Genomic DNA, 22,959 nt, shown 5'->3' on the forward strand with positions numbered 1-22,959 from the left:
ATAATTACATAATTTTATGGTTGGGGGTCACCACAACATGAGGAACTGTATTAAAGGGTCGCGGCATTAGGAAGGGTGAGAACCACTGGTCTAGAGGGTTCCAGAGATTAAAACCACGGACTCCAGAAACCTTTTAGGTTTCCAGCTACTTTGCGGGACCCGGCCAGGACTACCCGCCGACGTCAGTGGGCATTCCCGTCGGCGTCAGTGGGCGTTCCTGCTGATGTCGTGGGACACCCTCCCATTTAAGAGGAAAATGGGCGTGTCAGTGGGCTCCCTGGTATGCTAATGACTTGCGTTGCCCCATTATGTTTCACACGCTCCTTTTATGCCCCTCAAGCAGGTTTTGCTTTTTTTGAAGGCTCTGTCACTCTGTGTTTTTGTCTATCGTGTTTGAGGTAGCGTCAATGTCAGTGTTTTTCATGTCCACCCCCACACAAGACACATGCCCCAGAATGTATATTTAAAATATTCTTTATTAACGTCAACTGTGGATAATTTTGGCCACAGTGCAGCTTTGCCTTTTGCATCGTGACAGGAATATCAATGTCGTTTTTATTGGCATATAAATGAGTAATAAATGTTTATACAACATCTGAAACGCACTTGTGACAATGCACGTGGGTGACATGTGCAAACTCGTGCGAGCTGTAAACACGTTATAACTGTAAACCAGAAACGGCAGGAAAGGCTACCTTAAGCCAACACCTTAAATTATTTGTAAACAAACACCATACTGTTTTCTAACCACTTCTTTAACTGTTCATTATGCCGAGCCGGCTGGCATAGTAGTAGATGTTGCAAACCCTGCCATGCCCACCATGCCAGCCCTTGTCACCTCCGGAATCAGCAAGGCACAAACCCAAGGAGTGTCCTGCATGTAGGCCAGGGGCCTGTGCACCACGGTTTGAAGCACACCTCTAGGTAGTCATCCCTTTGCTCCATGCCAGCCTGATAACCAACCACAATGGACAATAAAAAAGGGTAGGAGGGAGGGAAAAGTGTCCCCAACACACTTTGTAAATATGGCTCTGGGTGGGGAGTTGCAAAATGCAAGTTCTCTACCACCACCAGCAGGGGTGACTTTGGGCATCCCCACCAATGACCCAACCGACCCTGCTATCAGGGTCTTCCACCACCAAACACGGCAAATGCCGAGAAAGAAGAAAGGTGGGCCCTCGGTCATGGGGCCCTTCAGCTCCATCTTTTTACCCCGGGCCTGGCATGAGATGCAAGCTTCAGAATCATGGTTTGGATTATGACAATGCCAAGGACTCACATTTTTATGTTATTTGGGCAACTTTGTCCGTTTTTTTCCTACCTTGACTTGAAATATTTTATTGCCTTAAGAAAAAGCTAGTTATGATTTGTTGAATGCTCTTGGGATGTACTGGAGATTCACATTTCAAACATATACAATATATCTTTTGGACATTAATGTCATTCACACAGGGTGTCCACGAAGATCTGTGATCTTTTTTTCCAATATAGGTCCCCATAATTCATGGAGTCCATAATTCTCAACATTCTCAACACTTGAAATCACCACAGGGATTGACTGCAACTTGGTTGTAGTCCTGCTAGGAGAAAAGCTCCTAATACATGAGCAGCCTAATACATGGTTTGGTATCTATCACGCTCCTTTTTAAGGTCTCTCAATACTTAACTTAGTTTCTGGCGCATCCAACTCCGTATCACAGCGAAAGGTCCCATCGCTCCACATGTTTTAACAGGGACATTATAGATTTAGGGGTTGTGGCAAGGAACATGGCTTACAAAGGTTTTTTTTATTGTGATTTTCTGACATTTTGATCTGTGTATTTATACAAAAGAGATCTGGTGTTTATAAAGTCATCACTGTCATGGAGGCAACATCTCTACCTCCTAGCTGGCCTGCTGGGAATTTAAACACAGCCACTATCCGCCTGTAGGGGGAGCTCTCTGCAACTCATTGTATTGATCTCAGCAACAGGGTGAGGCCAGTGGAGAGATAGAGCTGGTGGACATCTCAGGGTCTGGCGGGCATCTCAGGAGCTGGTGAGCAGGGCTACAGGTTAAACTGATTTAAAGCCATTAATTTTTACTGTTGTATCTACAGTTTAGGAGGAAGAACCTTGTTTAATAGTATATTAAGGAATTATAACACATGGCAATGATGCTTAGACTCATTCCTTTATTCTGGAAGGCCCTGTTATGAACATGACATCACAGCCTCAAACTTATAGGAAATATCTTCTGTTCACTCAAGTCAGTCTTTACAATGTACTATATTGGGGTTTTTTTTAGGGTTTTTCAATTTAAAACATTCTAAGCATTGATATCATTGAAGTTGAAATGTGTTTTGATCTGGACTGATGAGTTATAAGAACAAATTGAGTAAGCAGCTTCAAATATATCTTGTTCCAGGTAGGAAGCCATTAAAATCACTCAGGTGATGAATTTAAGGACTGTAGGGAAAATAATTGTCTTATAGTGATCTGATGGTCAAGGTCAGCACAGGGTTAATCCCTTATATCAGATGTAAACAGATGGTATCCATACATAAGATGTCCAAACCCAAAAGTAGAACTCCTTACTTTAGTGTCCAACTCTTAATACCCCCAGCCAGATAAAGGTGTGGGTGGGGGGTGCTGGGGCAGGTACACCAGCTGTGCATTGTCATGCGGTAGCAGGAATCCCATTTATTCAGGCAAGAATGTTCCGTAGGAGAAGAAATAAATGTAACTTTGATTTATTATAGAAGTAAAATTGTCATTGCAATTTATCCTTCTAGTTAAGTACATCATGAAATGGTGGAGCTACAATCATTAAATCACCCGCTACTGCCAGAGACTTTAAAATTGTCACAGCTCGGAGGAAAGAAGGGATAGGAAACGGCTAGAAACGTACCCGCTGTAATTAAAATAAATAATAAAAAAAAAGAATATCGCAGGATTTTTGGTGTTTTTGGACCAATTATTTGAAGATAATGAATGAGGGCGTGATGCACTAATGTGAAGCTTATGTATTGAAATAACTGGATATGATTTAAAAAAGAAACACGAAAAAAACCAAAAAACTAATATTTATTAAATATAATTATACATTTATTTAAAAAATATATATTTTTAAATATTTTTATTTTTCTAGATTTACCAAAACAGGTTTTTGTCCACGTGCCTCTAAAATTAATAACTATTACTTAATTCATTCTCCTTCCACTACAAGCAGATGCTTTTTCCACCACAAAAAACAAGGTACCCACCTGGCCAGTATCTTATAGTATATATATATATATATATATCCAGTATATATATATCCAGTATCTTATAGTATATATATATATATAGCCAGGTGATATATGTTTTTCATATCAAATGTAACCTTCAATGTAAACTCTGCCAGTTAAAATAAAAACATAGCGAGCAATCAGTTGATGTTCCTCACCGTTTTGGGGGGTTAGGCTGCGGCCAAGGCCTTACATAGACCTTTTCGGTGATTTAATGACATTTTGATAGCTAAGGCTGTAGTCAAGTCATTTTATTTTTCAATGTTTTAGGAGAAATGGCTGGACGCCCCTACTCCAAAAAGCTGAAGTCAGACGATGGACACGGTTCACTCTGTGGACCTTCTGATTTGGTACGTCTGGTATGTAGAGGTGTGGAAGCCGAGGTTATTACCAAAGTGTTTCCATATTTTAATTTAAACCAGAAAAACCTTAGAAAAAAAAAGAATATATAGGGACAGGCAAAGTGCGGGTGAGCGCCATCCATATGAACAGGAAACTTTAGAGCTCAAAGCCTTTCATGGTGAACTCAGGGTGAAGGGAGTTCTGTATAATAACCCCAGGAGGGTATTAAAATATGGCCCACATCAACTCAACCCATCGCCACCTTCAATCCACCGTGTGACTCGGGATTGCTCACTTTAAAAATACTTGCAAAAAATTGTTATACGCACCTTCTAATAAGGTGTATTATTATATATATAAAATATATCTACTATATATATAATATATATATTACTATATTATATATAATATATATTATATATATATATTATATTATATATAATTATATATTATTTAGCTATATATTATAAATATATATATATACGATATATATTATTATATATATATTATTTATATACAGGTGTAATGTAAAGGTGACAAGTAAAAATACATATTTTTTTTATTTTTTATAGTTGTATTAAGGGGTTTAAGGACTTTGGGAGTTATTGATAGAAGTGATTCTGGTGTATAACAGATTTGAAGAAGCCCTGTAATATACGGTGGCGCTATATAAATCAAATGAACAGTATATATGTGTCTGAAGCCGATCTTATGTGTACAACCTGGGAGCAGCCATCTTAACTTCCTTTTATTAGGATGTGCGTGAATTATTCCTCCCCAGTAAGTTAGCTTTTGCCTAATAAGTTGGCATTTGGAGATCTATCTTATGTACGGAACACAGTCTGCACCTGGGATGAAAGAACAGCTGCTGAACATTGCATTGCCGGTGTAAAGGTATAAAATGCTTTACTTAACCCCTTCAGTACCCAAGGTTTTTTGGCCATTTTACCGTATGTGAGTTTAATTAGGATTCCCCTTTTTCTGTGTTTGATGCACCCACACAAGTTATAACAATAATTGTGAGTGCTGGTATGTAAAAAAAAACTAAAAAACTATAAAGCACATAAAAAACACTTTGTTTTTTAGAATTTTCTTAAAATTTCTTCTACGCAGTAGGGGCAGCTAATGAACAATTATAGAATTCATGTTTGGCAATATCCCCTGATCACAGATATGCCCCACATATATATTTTTATGTTCTCAAGGGCCACATCCATCCTTTACATAGTAAACTATAGGGGAGTATTTTTAATACGTGTGTCTTAAGGGGTTTAGGGTTAGTGTATGGGGGCTGGGGGGGTTATACTTTTTATTATAATTTTTTTTATTTTGCACGGTTCTCATGTATATGCCATATGGATGGAAATCCCTTTAGTAACTAAATATAGGGGACTCCGCAGAATCCCGCCATGCATTTGCAAGGGGGACACCATGGAAATTTAAAGGGACCGCGCACACACACAGCACTTTAACCTATCGGCGGGTCTGTATCGGACATTAAACTGTCGCTTTCATCATTTTAAGAATTCTATACTGTGTGGTAAACATTAGTCAGAGTAACATTGTAAAATATTTCTACCGAGATCTTCTATCGGGCTCCATCTTTCAGTTCTCTGTTTTCCGAGGCTGTCGGGGGAGAAGATACCAGCGGAGAGAATGAATCACAGATAAGAAGACAGGGAATTGAAGAACAGATATGGATAGAACGCCGTATCAATTGCAAGCAAACCTTTATTCCGGGCAACAACAAAAAAACCCATAGATAGCGTTTACAAGTCGCTCCAAGGAAGATTGCTCGCTGGTTATTTCTATACTTATTTGGAAGCTGTCTCCCCGCGCCCAATCTATATAATCTATTTTTCAGAAATATAGTTGAATAAAGTATTGCAATCATACTTGGAAACAGTTTTTCATTTCCTCAGGCAGACCCACGGTTACTTTCAGTGTTTAAATGAAACTTTAGTGAGAGGGTGGTAGATAAGTGGAACAGCCGCACAGTAGAAATACTAGGGAGAAACTTAACCACGCATGGCATAGGCATGTGGCTATCCTGAATCCCCGATCACCAATAAAGAATGTATATTAAAGTATATTAATATGCATTCTTTAAAAAGCACACTTTATAAACACTTTAATCTCTGTTAATTTATGAACGTGCAGATACACAAAAGCTGTGGCAAGATAACCTTTAGGATGTACGCTGCACAGGGGATCAGGCTGTCTGTTAAGAGCCTGGACTCGACCCTTTCATTGCAACCCCTGCTGATCATGTGTAACGGCGCTCTGTGTGAGCCCCTGTACACCAAAATAAAAGGAATGCCTGATCTCATGGTTGGGCATTCCCTTCCTGTACCTGTCGCCGCTGACACCTACCAGAATGTGACTGGAGGACAGGAGAGACCCTGCTGGGACCTCCAATTGCTCCCCCTGCTGGCTGATTGCGTGCATTGCGACCAGCAGTGCAAGACTATGGAGCCCTGCTTTTGATCGCAGTGTGATCCATATAGGAGAAATTGGACGGAAGAGAGTGAGAAAGTTTTTTTTCCTCTTCCTACAAAGTAAAAAATTGAGGGGAAAAAAGTATTTTTTTACATTTATTTTCCCCCTAAATTGGTTCATCTGGTTTTTTGCCTACTAGCACTCTTTTTTATTATTATTATTATTATTTTTTTTTTTGTGTGTGTTTGTATAGCCGTATTTTTTCTTTAATTTGTGTGGGTACAGCAAACATGGAAAAGGGTAATCTTTATGTAGGAAAAGACTCTGTCCTTGCTTCCAGTTCTGTCCTTGCCACGCTAGCAAGCGAAACGTCATTCAGCTCTCAGTAACACCTTTTTTTCAAATGTTTTTCAGAGCCCTCCTGGTGATGATTCCGTGGGCACCGCAGCCGCGCAGGGTACCAGTGGTGGCGGTGATAATGGAAAAAGCAGCTTCATTAGTAAGTATGCATTTTTTAACTATTTGGGTCCTATTCCTTGGGATGACATTATTTAAGGATTCCCTTAAATAAGCGGCGATATGCAGCTTTTTTTAGCAGGTGCCAGTTCAGAAAGTAAAGCTTGTCTCGCTGCTTTTACTGCTTGTTTAATACCCCGGCAGGCAAATCATTAACATTCACACTAGTGTCAGGGATTGAACCTTTGTTGGCCTGGTCTACTAAGCAGAGTAACAATCCACCGCAATGAAAGGCACACCTTCCAGCATGAAAGGGTCCCAAAGAGGGATTGTCACCTATAATGAAACACTCTGCATGGGATTTTGGGAAGAGGGGTTATCTGCACATGTCTGTATCATTATGTATATTATATATATATATATATATATGTATCATTATGTATATTATATATATATATATATATATATATATATATCTGTATCATGTCTGTATCATTATGTATATTATATATATATATATATGTATATCTGTATCATGTCTATCATTATGTATATTATATATATATATATGTATCATTATGTATATTATATATATATATATATATGTATATCTGTATCATGTCTATCATTATGTATATTATATATATATATCTGTATCATTATGTATCAATATGTATATTATATATATATATATATCTGTATCATGTCTGTATCATTATGTATATTATATATATATATATATATCTGTATTATTATGTATATTATATATATATATATCTGTATCATGTCTGTATCATTATATATATATACATTACATTATTATTAGTTATTAAGCGTTAATGTATTCTGCCGCCCTGCACAATTTAAAGATGAAGTGGTTAACAAATACACATTTATACTGTGAGCTTGCCATCTAGAGTTATGGGACTTTATATATTATATATATATTTATATACATGTATAGATATCATATATATAATGTTTCTACGGGATGTATTTATATATGATATATACATATATATATATATTGGGGAGGGCCCTTTTCACAGGTTAGTGAGGTTGAAAAGTTTGTCCTTCCCAGCTAATCCTCAACAGAAGTGGTAGAGGCGGATGTAGAGAGGGAATTTAAACACGCATGGGATAGGCTTATGGATCCTACATCTAAGATGAGACCGACGACTGATTAAGGTCTGAGTCTTTACATCAGGAAAAGTTCAGACTGGACGAGTAGAGCTGCTGTCGCGTTCCATGTTTTAGGTATGTTAAAAACATAAATGAGCAAACTTAGAAGTTAATTCTTTTATCTGAAGGTTTAATCACATTAAAAATATATTATAAAATTAAAAAAAATCTATTTCTGTGGCAACAGCCAATCAGAGCTTGCTTTTTTGTCACATGACTATGAAGTGTTGTGGGCAAAAAAAAAATCTGAATGAGGCAAAATTGTACGTAATGAAATAATTGTTTTTTTAATCTTGTAAATGCTGAAAATGTGTTGTAAGCGAGCAGGTGGGACAGCACCTTAAACTCAAATCGTTGCATGATGTAGAAGTGACTTGTTGCAGCACCGCGGAGCATCCTAATTACATTTATGGACTTACAGATATTTGCAAGAGCAAACTTTTGATTGCTTTGAAACTGCATGCGGTACTCGTAGATTGTATATATAAATCACGGAAAAGAAACAACTCATAGAAAGTCAGTGAATAAAAATGGAAGAGCGAAACGCGTGCGGAAAAGAAGAAAAGATCGCAGCCTGTGTTCAGAAATCTAAGAACTTTTGGTGTCTGGTCCGCTTGTCATTCTTCTCCCGTGGATGAGACAGCCGAGGAATCTCGCTGAGCCGTCCGCCTTTTAATATTTTAATATTCCAGTGCATTGCAAATGAGGTCTCAGTGACGAGACTTGTTCAAATGAACCACAGTGAGGTTTGCAGTTCAGTAGATGACCGAGACTTTGGCTTTGGAAACAGGTGGATGTTGTGTGTCTTGGTGACCATAAGTTTCATTGAACCATTTTTTTTTTAAGTATTGACCTAAAAACAACATTGTTATAAATAAATGACTGCAAAACTGAGAAGTTAGGTTTTCTTGTAAATCATTTTTTAAATAACACTTAGCAGAGTTCTGTTCTCTCATTTGTGTATGACGGTTTCCCTGCCTGTACTGAGAGGGTGGTAGATAAGTGGAAGGAACTCACAGCAGACGGGGTAAAGGCTAATATAGTGAGGGAATTAAAACTTGCCTGTGATGGGCATATGGCTATCCTGAATCTAAGACAAGACCATGTACTGATTAAAGTCTGAGTCTTTACATCAGGAAATTGATCCACTAGGGGGCGCTTGTGTGTGAGTGTGTTGTTACGGGTTGCAGCTGGGTATCCAGTGAAAAAAGAAAGGAAAGTATATACTCTTTATCCTTGAGACACCCTTTCACACTGGTTTTCACAATTTTCAGTTCCATCAGGAAAATTGGGCAGACTGGATGGGCAGAGTGGTTCCTATCTATGTTATTCTATGTTTCTATGTAAGTACATGCAAGGGAGGGCTGGCACCTTCTGGCCCAGGGGGCAGGTAAAGCCAAGGGGTTCTGGTTCACATATGAACCAGAAGACATCACACACGCTCTCACATTTGTACAAACTTACACACATATGCTAACACACATACACACTCATGCTTACACATACTCACTAACACGCATACACCCTCATGCTAACACAAACTCCCTCTTATACACACTTACACACTCATGCTAACACATACTCCCTCTTGCACTTACACATACATATTTATGATTACAAACTTACACACATATAGAGCGCTCTAACACACACATTCATGCTCACACACACACACTTATACAAACACTTATGCTCACACACAAACACTTATACACGCACATTCATGCTAACATACTCTTACACATTACACATCCATGCTCACACAAATACACACACATTCACGCTCACAAAGACACACTCACGCTCACACACAAATACTTATGCCTAAACGTTCACTCTTAACATACACACATTCATACATACATACTCCTTTCTTTACCCTCTCATTCACTAACTGAGTGATGTACTGTTTGCTTGTTATACAAGGTTGCAGAATATGATGGTGCTTTATAAATCAATAATAATATTAAACTGTTTCCTGAAACAGTAATCTATTATTGGTCACATTGTTGGTCATAAAAACTGCAATTTTGATATATGGATGTATGAGCATGGATGTGTAAATGTGTGTGTGAGAGCATGGCTGTGTATGTGTGTGTGAGCATGGGAGTGCAAATGTGTGAGCATGGGTATGTGTGTGTGAGCATGGGTGTATGTGTGTGTGATGACGCTATATAAACCAGTAGTTTGTTATTTGTCTCATATTGTTGGTCCCTATTGCTGGCACATCAGAAACCTGCGGTGTGTGTGCATTACCCAATCCAACCACTAGGGATAGTGTGGCTGGCAGTGAAGTAGTGCCATTCCGATAATAGGTGGCTCTTTTATTAGGTGCCTATTGTTGTTTATAGGAAGTTTTATATGTCTTATATTTTATTTAACACCAGTAGACTTAACCAGTCTCTAAGCAGTAAGCTATGTTTCTTGTGATTGTTCTTCAATGGGGGGATATGTTATATAAGAGTGAAAGATCAAATATCCCGAATGATATGATGAACAGTATCAGAGTAATGGAGGACAGTTTAACAGATGCTACAAAATCTTGCTGTAGAGCATAAACCTTCAATACTTTATACGATAAAACTATTTTCTCTAAGTCACCTTTGATTGTTCCTTTCAGGTACCATGTCTGCTGGAGATGGCAGATGTGTTATTGCAGAGAGAGGACGCCGGACTGCACGGAATTTACAAGATTTGGGGTTTAACACCAGACAGTCCATGTCCCACGTGAAGGATCGTAAAACAGGTACCATGCATCTGTGTGAAAGCATATCTGCGTTTGGTTAATGGTTATTAATAATACCCAATAATTAGTTTCCTGCATGAAAATTGTGTCCACGGTTTATTATTGGCTGGGGCTCAATGCAGTACTGCATGTCTTCCTGCAGCTTACTCGGACTTACTCTCTAGATGTGTAAATAATACAAAATATTTCAAAATAACACTTAAAAATGCATTTGCCCATTTCCCTGCCCCCCAGCAAGGAAAAAGGGAAAACACTGGGAAAGTTAGTGAACCCTTTGGAATTACCTGGTTTTCTGCATTAATTGTTCATAAACAGTAATCTGATCTACATCTAGATCACAGTGCACAGTAGACAAACCCTTGGATTTAATAACTGGTTGGGGTTGGCAGCAATAACCTTCCGGTAGCTGCAGATCAGATCCGCACAACGTTCGGGAGGAATTTTAGACCATTCTTCCTTACAGAACTGCTTCCGCTCAGCCTATTCCTACAATGTGTGGTGTGAACGTCTCTCTCGAGGCCTTCCACAGCATCTCTGATGGGTTAAGTTCTGGGCTCCGACTGGGCTGCTCCAAAAGGCGGGTTTTCTTTTTTTAAGCCATTCTGTAGTAGATTTACTATGATGTTTAGGGTCATTGTCCTGCTGCATCACCCAACGTCTACTGGGTTTTAGCTGGTGGACATCCATCCTGACATTATCCTGTATGATACCTCGATAGACTTGGGAATTCATTGTCCCCTTAATGATGACAAGGCAGCAAAGCAGCCCTGAATCACGAGGCTCCCTCCACTATAGGACTAACTTTTTCTTGCCACTATATATAGGGCTCCACAAACCCCAGGTGACCATGGCAACAAGAAATCTCATCCTGGTGCCCAGGGTTGTTGTACTTTGCATAATGGAGGAGGCCTCCTGTCCAATACCACCTACACCCCCCAGCATACCACACATACTGCTGACCCACGCTCCCCCCAGTGGGAACACACTGACAAAGGGGCAAATACATATATATATGCAATAAAGTGCTTCTGATGACTAGAGTGTCTTAAACTGAGTACTCCAGCCCATTCTATATCGGAATAAATAACCTCTTTGCTGGTCTGATTGATTAAAATTACGTTTAGTTTATAAGACGTTCCCTCTGCTCTTTCCCCGGTCACAGTGACACTGCTACTGGGAGAGAGAGCAAAGTGTTCGTGAATAGGGTTTTTTTACAGGGGATCCAGGAACCTGGGATAAAGGCAGTAAAATTATTCCTCTGCTGGCTTTCTATGGCAACAAAAGAAATTATCATGAAATTACCCATTTCTCATTCTGGGTTTTTTTAACATGTGTTATAATGCAGCTTTCAGTCTATTCTTTTTATTGCCTATGAAATTACTACGCCTTTTAAACCTTAATAAATTAGAGTTCAGTGTATTAATCACCGAGACAAAAAAGCAGAACCACTAATTTTCTTTGCTGAATTATAAAAAAATTATAAAAAAAAGATGATTGTTTTAAAAATGCCTGTTGTCTTCTCCAAAAGATATTGTGGATTTTATATCTCCTCTAAAAGCTTCGTTTTTTTAATGTGGAAGCCTGCAGGCTGAGAATGCGATTTATTTTTTTCAATCGCTCAATCTGTTTTCAAAAGTATGAACGAATGAGACATTTTCCTCTTCTCCTTGTGGTAGTGGAGGAGGGGGGAGAGCGGTTGGGAACACATAATTTGCAAAATGTGCATCTTTTATTTTATATACGCTTTATCAGCAAAAGTATGTTGATACATGACCATCACACCTATATGAGCGCGTTGGACATCCCATTCCAAAACCATTGGCGATTATATAGAGTTGCCCCCCTCCGCTCTTCTGGGAAGTCTTTCAACCAGTGTTTGGGGAGTTTCTCGGGGAATTATTGCCCATTGATCGAGTAGAGCATTTGTGAGGTCAGGTGTTCGATGGGGTTGAGGCCAGGGCTCCATGCAGACCACTGGAGTTCCTCCACACCAAACCGTGTTTTTATGGACTTGACTTTCTTCATAGGCCCACAGTCGGGACCCACTGTGGGTCTGGCGTTGTGAGTGTCCTGGGACAGGAACCTAGCAGGAGATGGTACCTGGTTCACACTAAAGAGAGGTCACAGTAATAGACATCCGGTGCAAAAACAAGTGTGAGCCATAAATGTAGGATCTGTGTTCTGGCCTGGTCCGATGGTACAGTTCCCGAGGCAGATCTAGAATGGCATGGCAAAACTAAGTAAAGGACAGGTATACAAAGATAAAAAAGAAACATTCTGCCGAGCTCTAGAACCCACTACCAATGCAAGCTTTTAATATCTGATATAGAATAAATCATAATAATAATTAATATATTTTTGGGTTTTTTTTATAAATGAATAATGACAAAACAATACATTTTCTATTTTAAAAAAAGGGGGGAACAATGGCCACTATTAATTGTTTTAATCATCAGTGATACGTTAGCTGGTCTATGTTGAGCCTGAGTCCAATAACACATCAACCCTGCAAGGAATTCACATCCAGAGGAATAATTTTTCTGCATTTATCCCAGGTTCCTGGATACTCTCAAGGAATTCCAATCCTGATTCTTGTGAAAGAGAGATTGGCGTCCTTTAACCCCTTGATGACAATTGCCGGTCCGGGCACGTCACAGAAATTCAAGTCGATAACGACAAATGACGTGCCAGGACCTATTTTCGCTTTCTGCACCGAAACGGCGTTGCTGTAATGCCTCGACCTCGAGGCATTCAGCAACGCCATTATCGGCACAAAGGGGCCATCTCTGGCCCCTCCCCGGGGCGTCAACATCCGCCATACTTTGTATGGCGGCGGACGCCCGTTTTAAAAGCGTTTAGGAGGCGATCAACCACTTAAATGGTGTCGCTGGAATGCCTCGATCAGGAGGCATCCAGCGACACCAAACACTTACCTGGGGATGGACTGTGACCGCTCCGGAGAGCGGTCACAGCCGCAGCTGCCGGTGATCTTCGCCATCAGCAAGATGGCGGCGGCCTGGGAAAAAAAATAATAAAGATGAAAAGGTTCGCTAGACGGTCTCCTGACCCTCTAGAGAACTCTGGCTCCACTTGCAGGTTGAATATAGGTACTGCATTCAACCATGCAAGTCAATGGAGCTCAGCTTTCTAATCACAGTGTGATTAGAAAAAATAAATTAAAAATAAAATTAATAATAATTAGAAAAAAAATAGTAAAAAACCAGTAAAATGTAAAAATAATTTCCCACTGATGTCACTATCAGGGGAACCTTCAAGTTGAAATTTTTTTTAAAAAAAATGTAAAAAAAGGCAAAAAAAAATTATATATATATAAAAAATATATTTTTGTAAGCAAGTCCTAAAATTAGCATATTAGCTTAAAACAATTCTCGCATGGAAAGAGTTAAAATACTGGCATATTAAATGCCCATGGGGTGTCTACTTTAAAAAAATGTATGATTTGATGGGGTAAAATGAATTGGCCGGGTTCAACAAGGTCCCAATTAACACGGGGGGAAGGATGGCCACACATCTAATTTCCAATTAGAAAAATGCACACGTACCAAATGTGGCCTTTTAGTTCCCCCCAAAAATGACAAACCCATGCATGTGGGGTATCACTGTACTCAGGAGATGTTGCTGAACACATATTGGGGTGTCGTGTGACAGCGGCATATACCAGGAGCTGTAAATTCATACATAAAGTAGGTGTGTGTGGGAAAAATACACACACAAAAATACTACTGCAAACTTTGAAAAAATGCTGGTGGTAAAATGTGTGCATGCAAAGAGTTAAAATACCAGCATTTAAAATACCCTGGGGTGTCTAGTTTTCAAAAATATATGGTTTTGTTGGGCACACTGAAATGGCCCGGCTCAAAGATGTACCAAATAGGGCACGGGCAGTGGATCCCCAAATGCCAAAGTTCAACATTGAAAAATGCGCATGCCCCAAATGTGGCCCTTTTGCCCCCAAACAGCCAGGCAAAATCATTCATGTGAGGTATCGCTGTACTCAGGAGATGTTGCTGAACACATATTGGGGTGTTTTGTGATAGTGACATATACGAGAACTTTTTAATTCATACCTGAAGTAAAATGTGTGTGACAAAACAAATGCAAAAAAATGACTACCACAAAGTTTGACAAAGACTGGTGGTAGATATGGTGCATGGAAAGAGTTAAAATACCAGCATTTGAAATACCCTGGGGTGTCGTGTTTTCAAAAATATATAGCTTTATTGGGCACACTGAAATGGCCCGGCTCAAAGATGTGCCAAATAGGGCATGGGCAGTGGATCCCCAAATGCCAAAGTTCAACATTGAAAAATGTGCATGCCCCAAATGTGGCCCTTTTGCCCCCAAACAGCCATGCAAAATCATTCATGTGAGGTATCGCTGTACTCAGCAGATGTTGCTAAACACATATTGGGGTGTTTTATGATAGTGACATATACCAGAACCTGTTTATTCATACCTAAAGTAAAATGTGTGTGAAAAAACAAATGCAAAAAAATTACTACCATAAAGTTTGACAAAGGCTGATGGTAGAATAAGTGCTTGGAAAGGGTTAAAATACCAGCATTTGGAATACCCTGGGCTGTCTAGTTTTCAAAAATATATGACTTGATGGGGTAAATTGCATTGGCCTGCTTCAAAGATACCCGAAATGGCACATGGGGGGAAGAATTACCAGAAAAAAGCAAAAAAACATAAAAACATTGGGTATTTCTAAACTCAGGACAAATAGTAGAATCTATTTAGCAGGTTTTTTTATTACCTTTTACAGCTAAAAGTTAGAAACAGTCATTTTTTTCTAAATTTTTCACCATATTTTATACTTTTTTTAATAGTAAATAATACGATACAATCAAAACAATGTCATCTAAAGAAAGACCTTCTTGTCCTGAAAAAAACAATATCTAATGTGTGTGGGTTCAGTAAACGGGAAAGAAGAAAATTACAGCTAAACACAAGCAGCGCAGAAATGTTAAAACGGCCATTGTCACGAAGGGTACAAAAAGTAAAATCAGCCTTTGTCACGAAGGGGTTAAAAAATGTAGAATTCCAGGATATTTATTATAAACCTAAAAGAGAGATCAACAGCCTACCGTGAAATGTACCTTTATCCATACATTGAAAATCCTGATCAATTTACAAAAGGCAATGTCTCCTGGAATATGGACGGGTTCTGATGATGTAAAATGGAATCCATCTGTAACATTTTCATAACTTACCAGCTTGGATGAGATCGGCATAAATATTCTATGGCAATTTATAAGAAGTCCAAACACTGTTTCAAAAATATACAATTTTACATTTGGAAACACATTGGGGACCACTGAATATTCATGAACTAAATCGAGGGATACGTAAATATCCTCCGAGCTGCCCCGATGGCTTTGATTAAAATGAAAGATTTGCTTTCGAGGCAAGGATATTGGTTCTCAAGGGGGACCTTGAATGCAGTAAAAAAGATGATTTTATTTAAACATCACAGGCAATCTTTCGTATAATTATATGGCGTACAATTGTATTTTCTAAAGTAGTCAATTTTTAATGTTTCTGAAGCCCACCTTCCAGTTTGCGACTGCATAGGTAAGGGAAAAGGAGCTGCCCCTTGGAATATGTTAATGAGTTGCAGTTAGTTAAAGGGACACTCCATCCATTATTTGCACTTCAATGCATACGATAGCAGTGTGGCCCCTTTAAATTTCCATGGCATCCTCCTTCCAAAGTTTGTAGGCATATAGTTAGGTGTACAATTAACAATTATGCCAAATAGGTGCTAATGATCATTTATTTAATGTGTCAATTGAAACACAATCATTAACTGAAAGAGAAGCTGTTGTGCAGGAGGAATTAAACTGGGTGCGGGACAGATAAACCCACCAACAAGGTGAGGTTGCCGAAGTTTAATGTCAAAAGTCATACACCATGGCAAGACTGAGCACAGCAACAAGCCACAAGGTGGGTATACTGCATCAGCAACGTCTCTCCCAGGCAGGAATTTCAAGGCAGACAGGGGATTCCAGATGCTCTGCCAAAGCCCTTTTGAAGAAGCTTCAATGTTGAAGACCATAGATGCAGATGTCGGCCAAGGAAACTTGCAGCAGATAAAAGACACATCATGCTTCCTTCCCTTCGCAACCGGAAGATGTCCAGCAGTGCCCTCAGCTCAGCATTGGCAGAAAACAGTGGGATCGTGGTACATCCATCTACTGTCCGGAGAAGTCTGATGCGGCCAAAAAGCCATACCTCCAACATGGAAACAAAGCCAATCGACAGTTGTCGAGTAACAATGTGAAATACTTGGCTGTAGCAGAAGGTAGATTGTTTGCCGAAGGGCTGGTACAATAATGAGTGTTTGCAGGCAACAGTAAAGCATGGTGGAGGCTCTTTGCAAGCTTGGGTTTGCTTTTCTGCAAATGGAGTTGGGGATTTGGTCAGAATGAAGGACCAAATTCCTTTAGTGTGAGAAGTGCAGGCAGATACTTATCCATCCCGCAGGACTATCAGGGAGGCATCTAATTGACCCCAAAATGTATTCTGCAACATGACAACGACCCCAAACACACAAAGTCATTAAAAACTATATTCAGCATGAAGAAGATTATGGAGTCTTGGAAATGATTGTACGGCCCCCACGGGCCCCTGATCCTAACATCATCGAGTCTGTCTGGAATTACATGAAAGAGCAGCAACTGAGGCGCCTAAATCCACAGATTTAGTGATTAGTTCTCCAACATGTTTGGACCTAGATACAGAAGGCAGAGGGCAGTCGCACCAGATTTTGGTTTAGATTGGTCTTCTCTTTGCTCACTTTGCATTTTGTTAAATAATAAAAATAAACAATTAACATGTCTGGTTTTGAAAGAGTTCGTACTTTACAACATTTTTTCACATCTGCCTAAAACCTTTGCACAGTACTATATATATATATATTTAGAAGTAACAGGTGTATTTATCGCTTTCCAGTTTACAGAATGATAAATAAGATAAAATACATGCATGGAGCCATTATGATAAGGAGCTTTATGGGTTAATAGCAGACAGACTGGGTAGACATCACGGAGTCAAAGGGCAAAGCGTCTTAACACTGACATTAATAATGAAAGTCTTCCAAGGCGCTTGTAGTTTATTATGTTTTAATGCAAGAGACAAATCACGTCTGCGTTAGAAAAGAAAAAGATTTGACCCTGCGCAAAACTTAAAGGAATGGATTTAAATGTACGGCCGCTTCCCAGTCCATTGATTTATATATATTATATATATATTTCTGGGGTACGGCCTAAGAGATAGTATACAAATGCTATACTTACTGCCACCTAGATCACTGAGAGGGGATGTTCCAGGGGCTCTCATGTGACGTTGACGAGCATGCGCAGAAAGCGCTCCCATTGATTTCAGTGTAGCCATGAAGTCAGGACTTGGTTGCCGGAGATTTCTCAGTAGGCCGCTTCCCCTGGGGCTGGTCTTGAGGCTGGCCAGTTAATTACTTTTGCCCCGGGGTGCAGGGGCAAAAGAGATCTGTGCGGGTCAATGCACAGATCTACGACTCAAACTCCCACAGTGGGTCTGCCAGTCAGTGCTGCATCAGAGATTACATCATTTCCGTCACGACACTGACATCATATCCGGCATGAGGCTGACATCATATCTGACATGACGCTGACTGGCTGACGTCCTTTTTTTTTTTTTTTGTTAATACAAAAAATATATTAAAGGGCTCAAGAAAACAATAATTATGACTCAGCTTACATTACTCAATATTTTTTGTTTAGTTATAGTGTGTAAATATTTTATGTATTTTGTTTTATGATACGGTTTATTTAAATGCATGCTGCCATGTTGGCATATCTAAGGACATTAGTTGCCCCCCTTCACCAAATGGCAGTGTGGTAATTAAATCTCACCCTGTGTCTGCGGGGGGCAGACGGTAAGCAATGAAGATGGTTTCTGACCCATTGAGCTCACTGCGGGCGGCAGCGAACTGGCTTTTGCTGGGATATAATGAGGAAGGCCTTCACCTTTTAGAAGTATTTTTCGTTTCCCCGGTAACAGCCTGTCGGTGCCCGCTTCTGTGTCACGTGACAAATATATTTTTCTGACAAAAATTATGAAAGGGGCGAAGTGTAATAGGATTTCTGGGAAGGGTTTGGGTATCCAATAATACTAGGAATAATATTTGTTATCAGGGCTTGGGATGACTAGGCCAGAGGCCGCCAATGGATGTACATTTTGCCGCCGGCTGGCTACACATGGCTGTACGTTACTTTGACTGGTGGTATGTCATGTAGCCTGGGCCTGACTGGGAATGATGAGGCCGCCCTGGCACTTTAAGGCCGGTGGCCGGAAAAGCCAACTGCCGATGGATGCATGGAGAGGTGTCGGTAAGCGGCCCCCCAGGCCTTTGCCGGTAGTGCCAGGTGGCCAGTCCTGTCTTGCAAGAATCTGCACGGAAAATGGCTTCCATTTGCTTGAGGATGACTACATTGTATCATCTCTCTTGCTTCTTTAATGGCGTTGGGGCAGGTCCAGAGAAATACCCCAATGCTTTATTAATAAATGAAGAACGCTAATACCCGTTATTGGCAGGAGATGGAAACCTCACATGCCTTTGGCTGTTTATTTATTTATTGTTTTCTCTGCCGTTTATATTGTATAAAAGCACGCTGCCGGTTATCGGGCTGGGTTGGTGAGCAGTAAGTGGAGACAAATCATCGAATGTCAGCAGTTAGCGGTATTTTTGCTTAACCTGCATGCTTTATGCTATAAGGAGCTACGGACCCTTCAAAATATTTTTGCCATGATGTAGTAAAAGCATCATCGTTTCTTTAATGGAGACTTAATATCAGCAAAACTTACACAACCCCAATATACATTTGCACACTTCTGGTAAAGAAGCTTATTTGGGATATATTATTATTATTAATGATATTAATATTATTGTTATGAAATATGTTGAAAGATAAAAAATATGTATATTTTGGAATAAAGGCCTTGGACTTCTTTTGATGGGTTCCTCATTAACTGTTCTAGAACCTTAATGCACTCTCTGTTTAGAAGACCAGTTCATGGTCTTCATGGAGAAACAATCAATTATTTTTTCTTCTCAGGTACCAGTGGGACTCCTGTAAAACTTTTGACAAACTTGTTTGGACTGGGCCTGCCCAACCAGTGGCGTCTCTACCAATACCACGTGGACTTTAACCCGGACTTCGCGTCGAGGAAGCTGAAGACTGCTTTGCTGTACATGCATGAAGAGACTCTTGGGAAGGCTAAGGCATTTGATGGAGCCATTCTTTTCCTGTCCCGTAAACTGAATGATAAAGTAAGGTTATACTGCATGTTATGTATCAGTTGCTTGTGTTGCCAAAGGATTCCATATCCATTTTAATGAGTATTAGGTAGTTCTCCCATTTCATGTGGACTAGTCACGTGGGGTCCATCATTAACACCACTTAATAGTCTGGTCCTGAGGCTCATCTTACCCTCTGACTAATTACACATCGGTTATGTTTTGCATTTATAATTTATTGATTTATATATAGCTGGTATTCTCCTAATCTGTAATGAGTAAACAGGACATAACAAAGTAGAGCATTTGGATTTACAGAAACAAAATTTAAGGAGGGCCCTGCTCAAACAAGCTTACAATCTAGGAAACAATATTTATGTTCATGGGTCTAAGTATTGGGAAGTATTGTCCCAGTTGAGATTTAAATCTTATACACTCAAGCTCTCGTTCACTCTTTTATGCTGTCTCACTCTCTCTCATGCTCTCTTAATGTATTCTCCGCCGGCTGCTTTCATCTCCTTGTCTCCTTTTCCTCGTCTCAGCTTCTTCTCTTGCCTCTTCTTGTCCTTCTGTCTTTTTTCTTCCTCTGCTTCTCCCGAGTATCCACTCCGTTATACAGGCGGCCAGGAGCGCTTCTGGAAAAGGGTGGAGCCTCCGCACACACCCTCTCCCCCAATTGGAGGAATGAGGAGAGAGGCTGTCCCTGTGGCGCACTCCATGGCTCCGCCCTTTTGCGGAAGTGCTCCAAGAGGCCAGAATAATGCAGAATGATGAATAATTCCTCGTTATGATGTGTTTTTTATGGATCCTTTTGATGCTTGTGTAATTGTATTTTGAAGTACCGTGTGAAAATAATATCGAGAGTAATAAATAGCTCAACTTTACCATATTATAGTGTATTTATCCCACATATAAATGTCATTTACACTCAGGTGACAGAACTGTCTAGTCAAACAAGGAATGGGGAACTCGTGAAGATAACGGTCACGTTGAGTAACCAGCTGCCAGCCGGATCACCTGTGTGCATTCAGTTTCTTAACATAATATTCAAGAGGTAAGCGTGTGCGCTGTAAATGCGTAATTCCTCCCCACTTCCAACACCTAAATCTATGCCGATTATATATATATATAAACACAATGGGTTGTATTCACTAAACAGGGGGTGAGCTTCAAGAGATTACTAATAACAACTTGCTACAAATCTTCAGGATTAGGCATTGCCCAATGGAGTTGCCCCAATGTCATGCTTTTGCAGGTCGTGGAAGTCATGTCCTGGTTGAGGAGATCTTCTGATCATCATCCTTCCTCCTGATTTTGAAGTGACTTTTGATCTTAATTGCCCCTGTTCATTTGGTTTATTCTAGGATTCTTAAAGCTCTTTCAATGTACCAGGTTGGACGCAACTACTACAGTCCTTCTGACCCAGTGCAGATCCCGCAGCACAGGTATTATCTATTTTTTTCTGGTAATTTTATTATTTTAATAGTGGGTATATACGCTAGTGTATATCTGTATATGTATGTGATCAGTGTATTCAGGTCTGTGGCCTTATCTATCTGGCCGCTGCTCACCTCCTGGCAGAAGCACCTGCTGGTGGTGTGCTTGCGCATGCATAGGCTGCTGGGGTTGTGAATGAACTGGGGTCCTAGACAAGCCAACATGTCATCAGCCTGAATGAGAAAGTACTAAGGGGCTCTGCAAACATATCTGCAGAGCGATATGGTTGTGAATACAATGTTACGATAGCAAAAGCTTTAAAAGCAAAGAGAACAGTATGTGCAGTTATGCCCTGCAGCCGGTCTATAGATGGTCCTAGTACCGATAGTACACGGAGACGCCATGTTTCAATACTTTTCAAATATAATACACTATTCCCGTACTTTCCAGCCGCTTATCTAAATCCATAATATACTGGCTAACCCCAACCTCGTACATAAGGTGCGTATCGAAGTTCTACTAAAACACAATTGTATTGAAAGTCAAAATTCTCAGTGTTCATTGTTCGTTTTTCTAAATTACAATACATATAAAGGGAAGCATTAGTGACCATTATATAAACATATCAGCAGGTATTATTTGCCTGAATTAGAAATTTTGAATCTGTGAGATCCTTACCATGTTTAAAAGCGGTCAGAAGCCACATTGTGTCGTTCTCCTTGAAGCGTGATGAATGTTACAACACATAGCTGCCAACTGGCATGATTAATTAAGTACAACCCCATCAATCCAAGACAGACTACGAGCAGCTATGACAGTGCAAGAAGATCTTCGTCGATCTTACAGAGATGTGCCCCTAAGGCCAACAAAGTGATGGAGAATACTGCATATATTTATTTTTTTTGGCACATATATATAAGACAAAACATTTTTACAGGAGGCATTCATTAAAAAAGTTGAAAGAGTAAGGCCAAACCATTGAACGTGAGACCCTTGTGAGATTAGTAAGGTCTTGTTCCAAGCAAGTGGCTAAAACAAGTCATTGGGCCAGAAGGGCTACTGTGTAGTAACATAGTAATTTAGGTTGAAAAAAGACATATTAAGGTAAGCCCCTTGCTGTTGATCAGAAAAGAAGATCTAAAATCCTCACATTGAAGTGATTTCCAATTGTGCCTTAAAAGTTCCTTCTTGACTCCGAAATAGATCGCTGGATCAGCAACGAATCCTGTCCTTATCAACAATTACAGCCCCGGTTATTCTTCTTTGCTAAATCCGGCCCGTATTTAAAGGCATTTATCATTATTTTATAAAATGTAATTTATAGAGTGCTAGCAGGTTCCATAGAGGGGAGAATATCAGGGCCGGCCCGACAATGGAGCCGAGTGGGGCAACCGCTTCAGGCCCCTTTTTTTTTTTTTTTTTTTTTTTTTTTTTTTTTTTCCTGTTCGGTCTCGGTGCCGGCTTGTAATGCTGAGTGCCAGAAGATTTCCGGTGCTCAGCATTACAAGCCGGCACCGAGACCGAACAGGGAGACTCGCCGCAGGACTGCTGAAAGGTAAGTACAAGTGGGGGGGGGCGGCAGGGACGGAGGGAGAGGAAGGGTAGATAATGGGAGGGGCGGCAGGGACGGAGGGAGAGGAAGGGTAGATAAGGGGGGGGCGCCATTTTAAAATTCGCCCCAGGCGGCATTTTGCCTTGGGCTGGCCCTGGAGAATATATATATATTTTTTTTTAAAAAGCATAAATTTATAAAATCAATATACAAAACTAACAATAACATAAAAAAAG

At 39.9% G+C, this 22,959-nt stretch overlaps 1 protein-coding gene across 1 annotated transcript in view; it reads left to right on the forward strand.

The window, feature by feature from the left end:
- The first annotated feature begins 3,543 nt into the window (after positions 1-3,543).
- LOC149288798 (piwi-like protein 4) overlaps positions 3,544-22,959 on the forward strand; it is a 50,136-nt gene continuing 30,720 nt past the window's right edge. The window contains exons 1-6 of the mRNA XM_089491154.1: positions 3,544-3,618; positions 6,464-6,548; positions 10,308-10,433; positions 19,553-19,767; positions 20,667-20,788; positions 21,099-21,179. Coding sequence (XP_089347280.1) covers positions 3,544-3,618; positions 6,464-6,548; positions 10,308-10,433; positions 19,553-19,767; positions 20,667-20,788; positions 21,099-21,179 — 704 coding nt within the window. The remainder of the gene's footprint in view (positions 3,619-6,463; positions 6,549-10,307; positions 10,434-19,552; positions 19,768-20,666; positions 20,789-21,098; positions 21,180-22,959) is intronic.

The sequence above is a fragment of the Sceloporus occidentalis genome, unplaced genomic scaffold (genome assembly GCF_023333645.1).
Source record: "Sceloporus occidentalis isolate IW3139 unplaced genomic scaffold, rSceOcc1.0.p SCAF_49, whole genome shotgun sequence".
Lineage (NCBI taxonomy): Eukaryota > Metazoa > Chordata > Lepidosauria > Squamata > Phrynosomatidae > Sceloporus > Sceloporus occidentalis.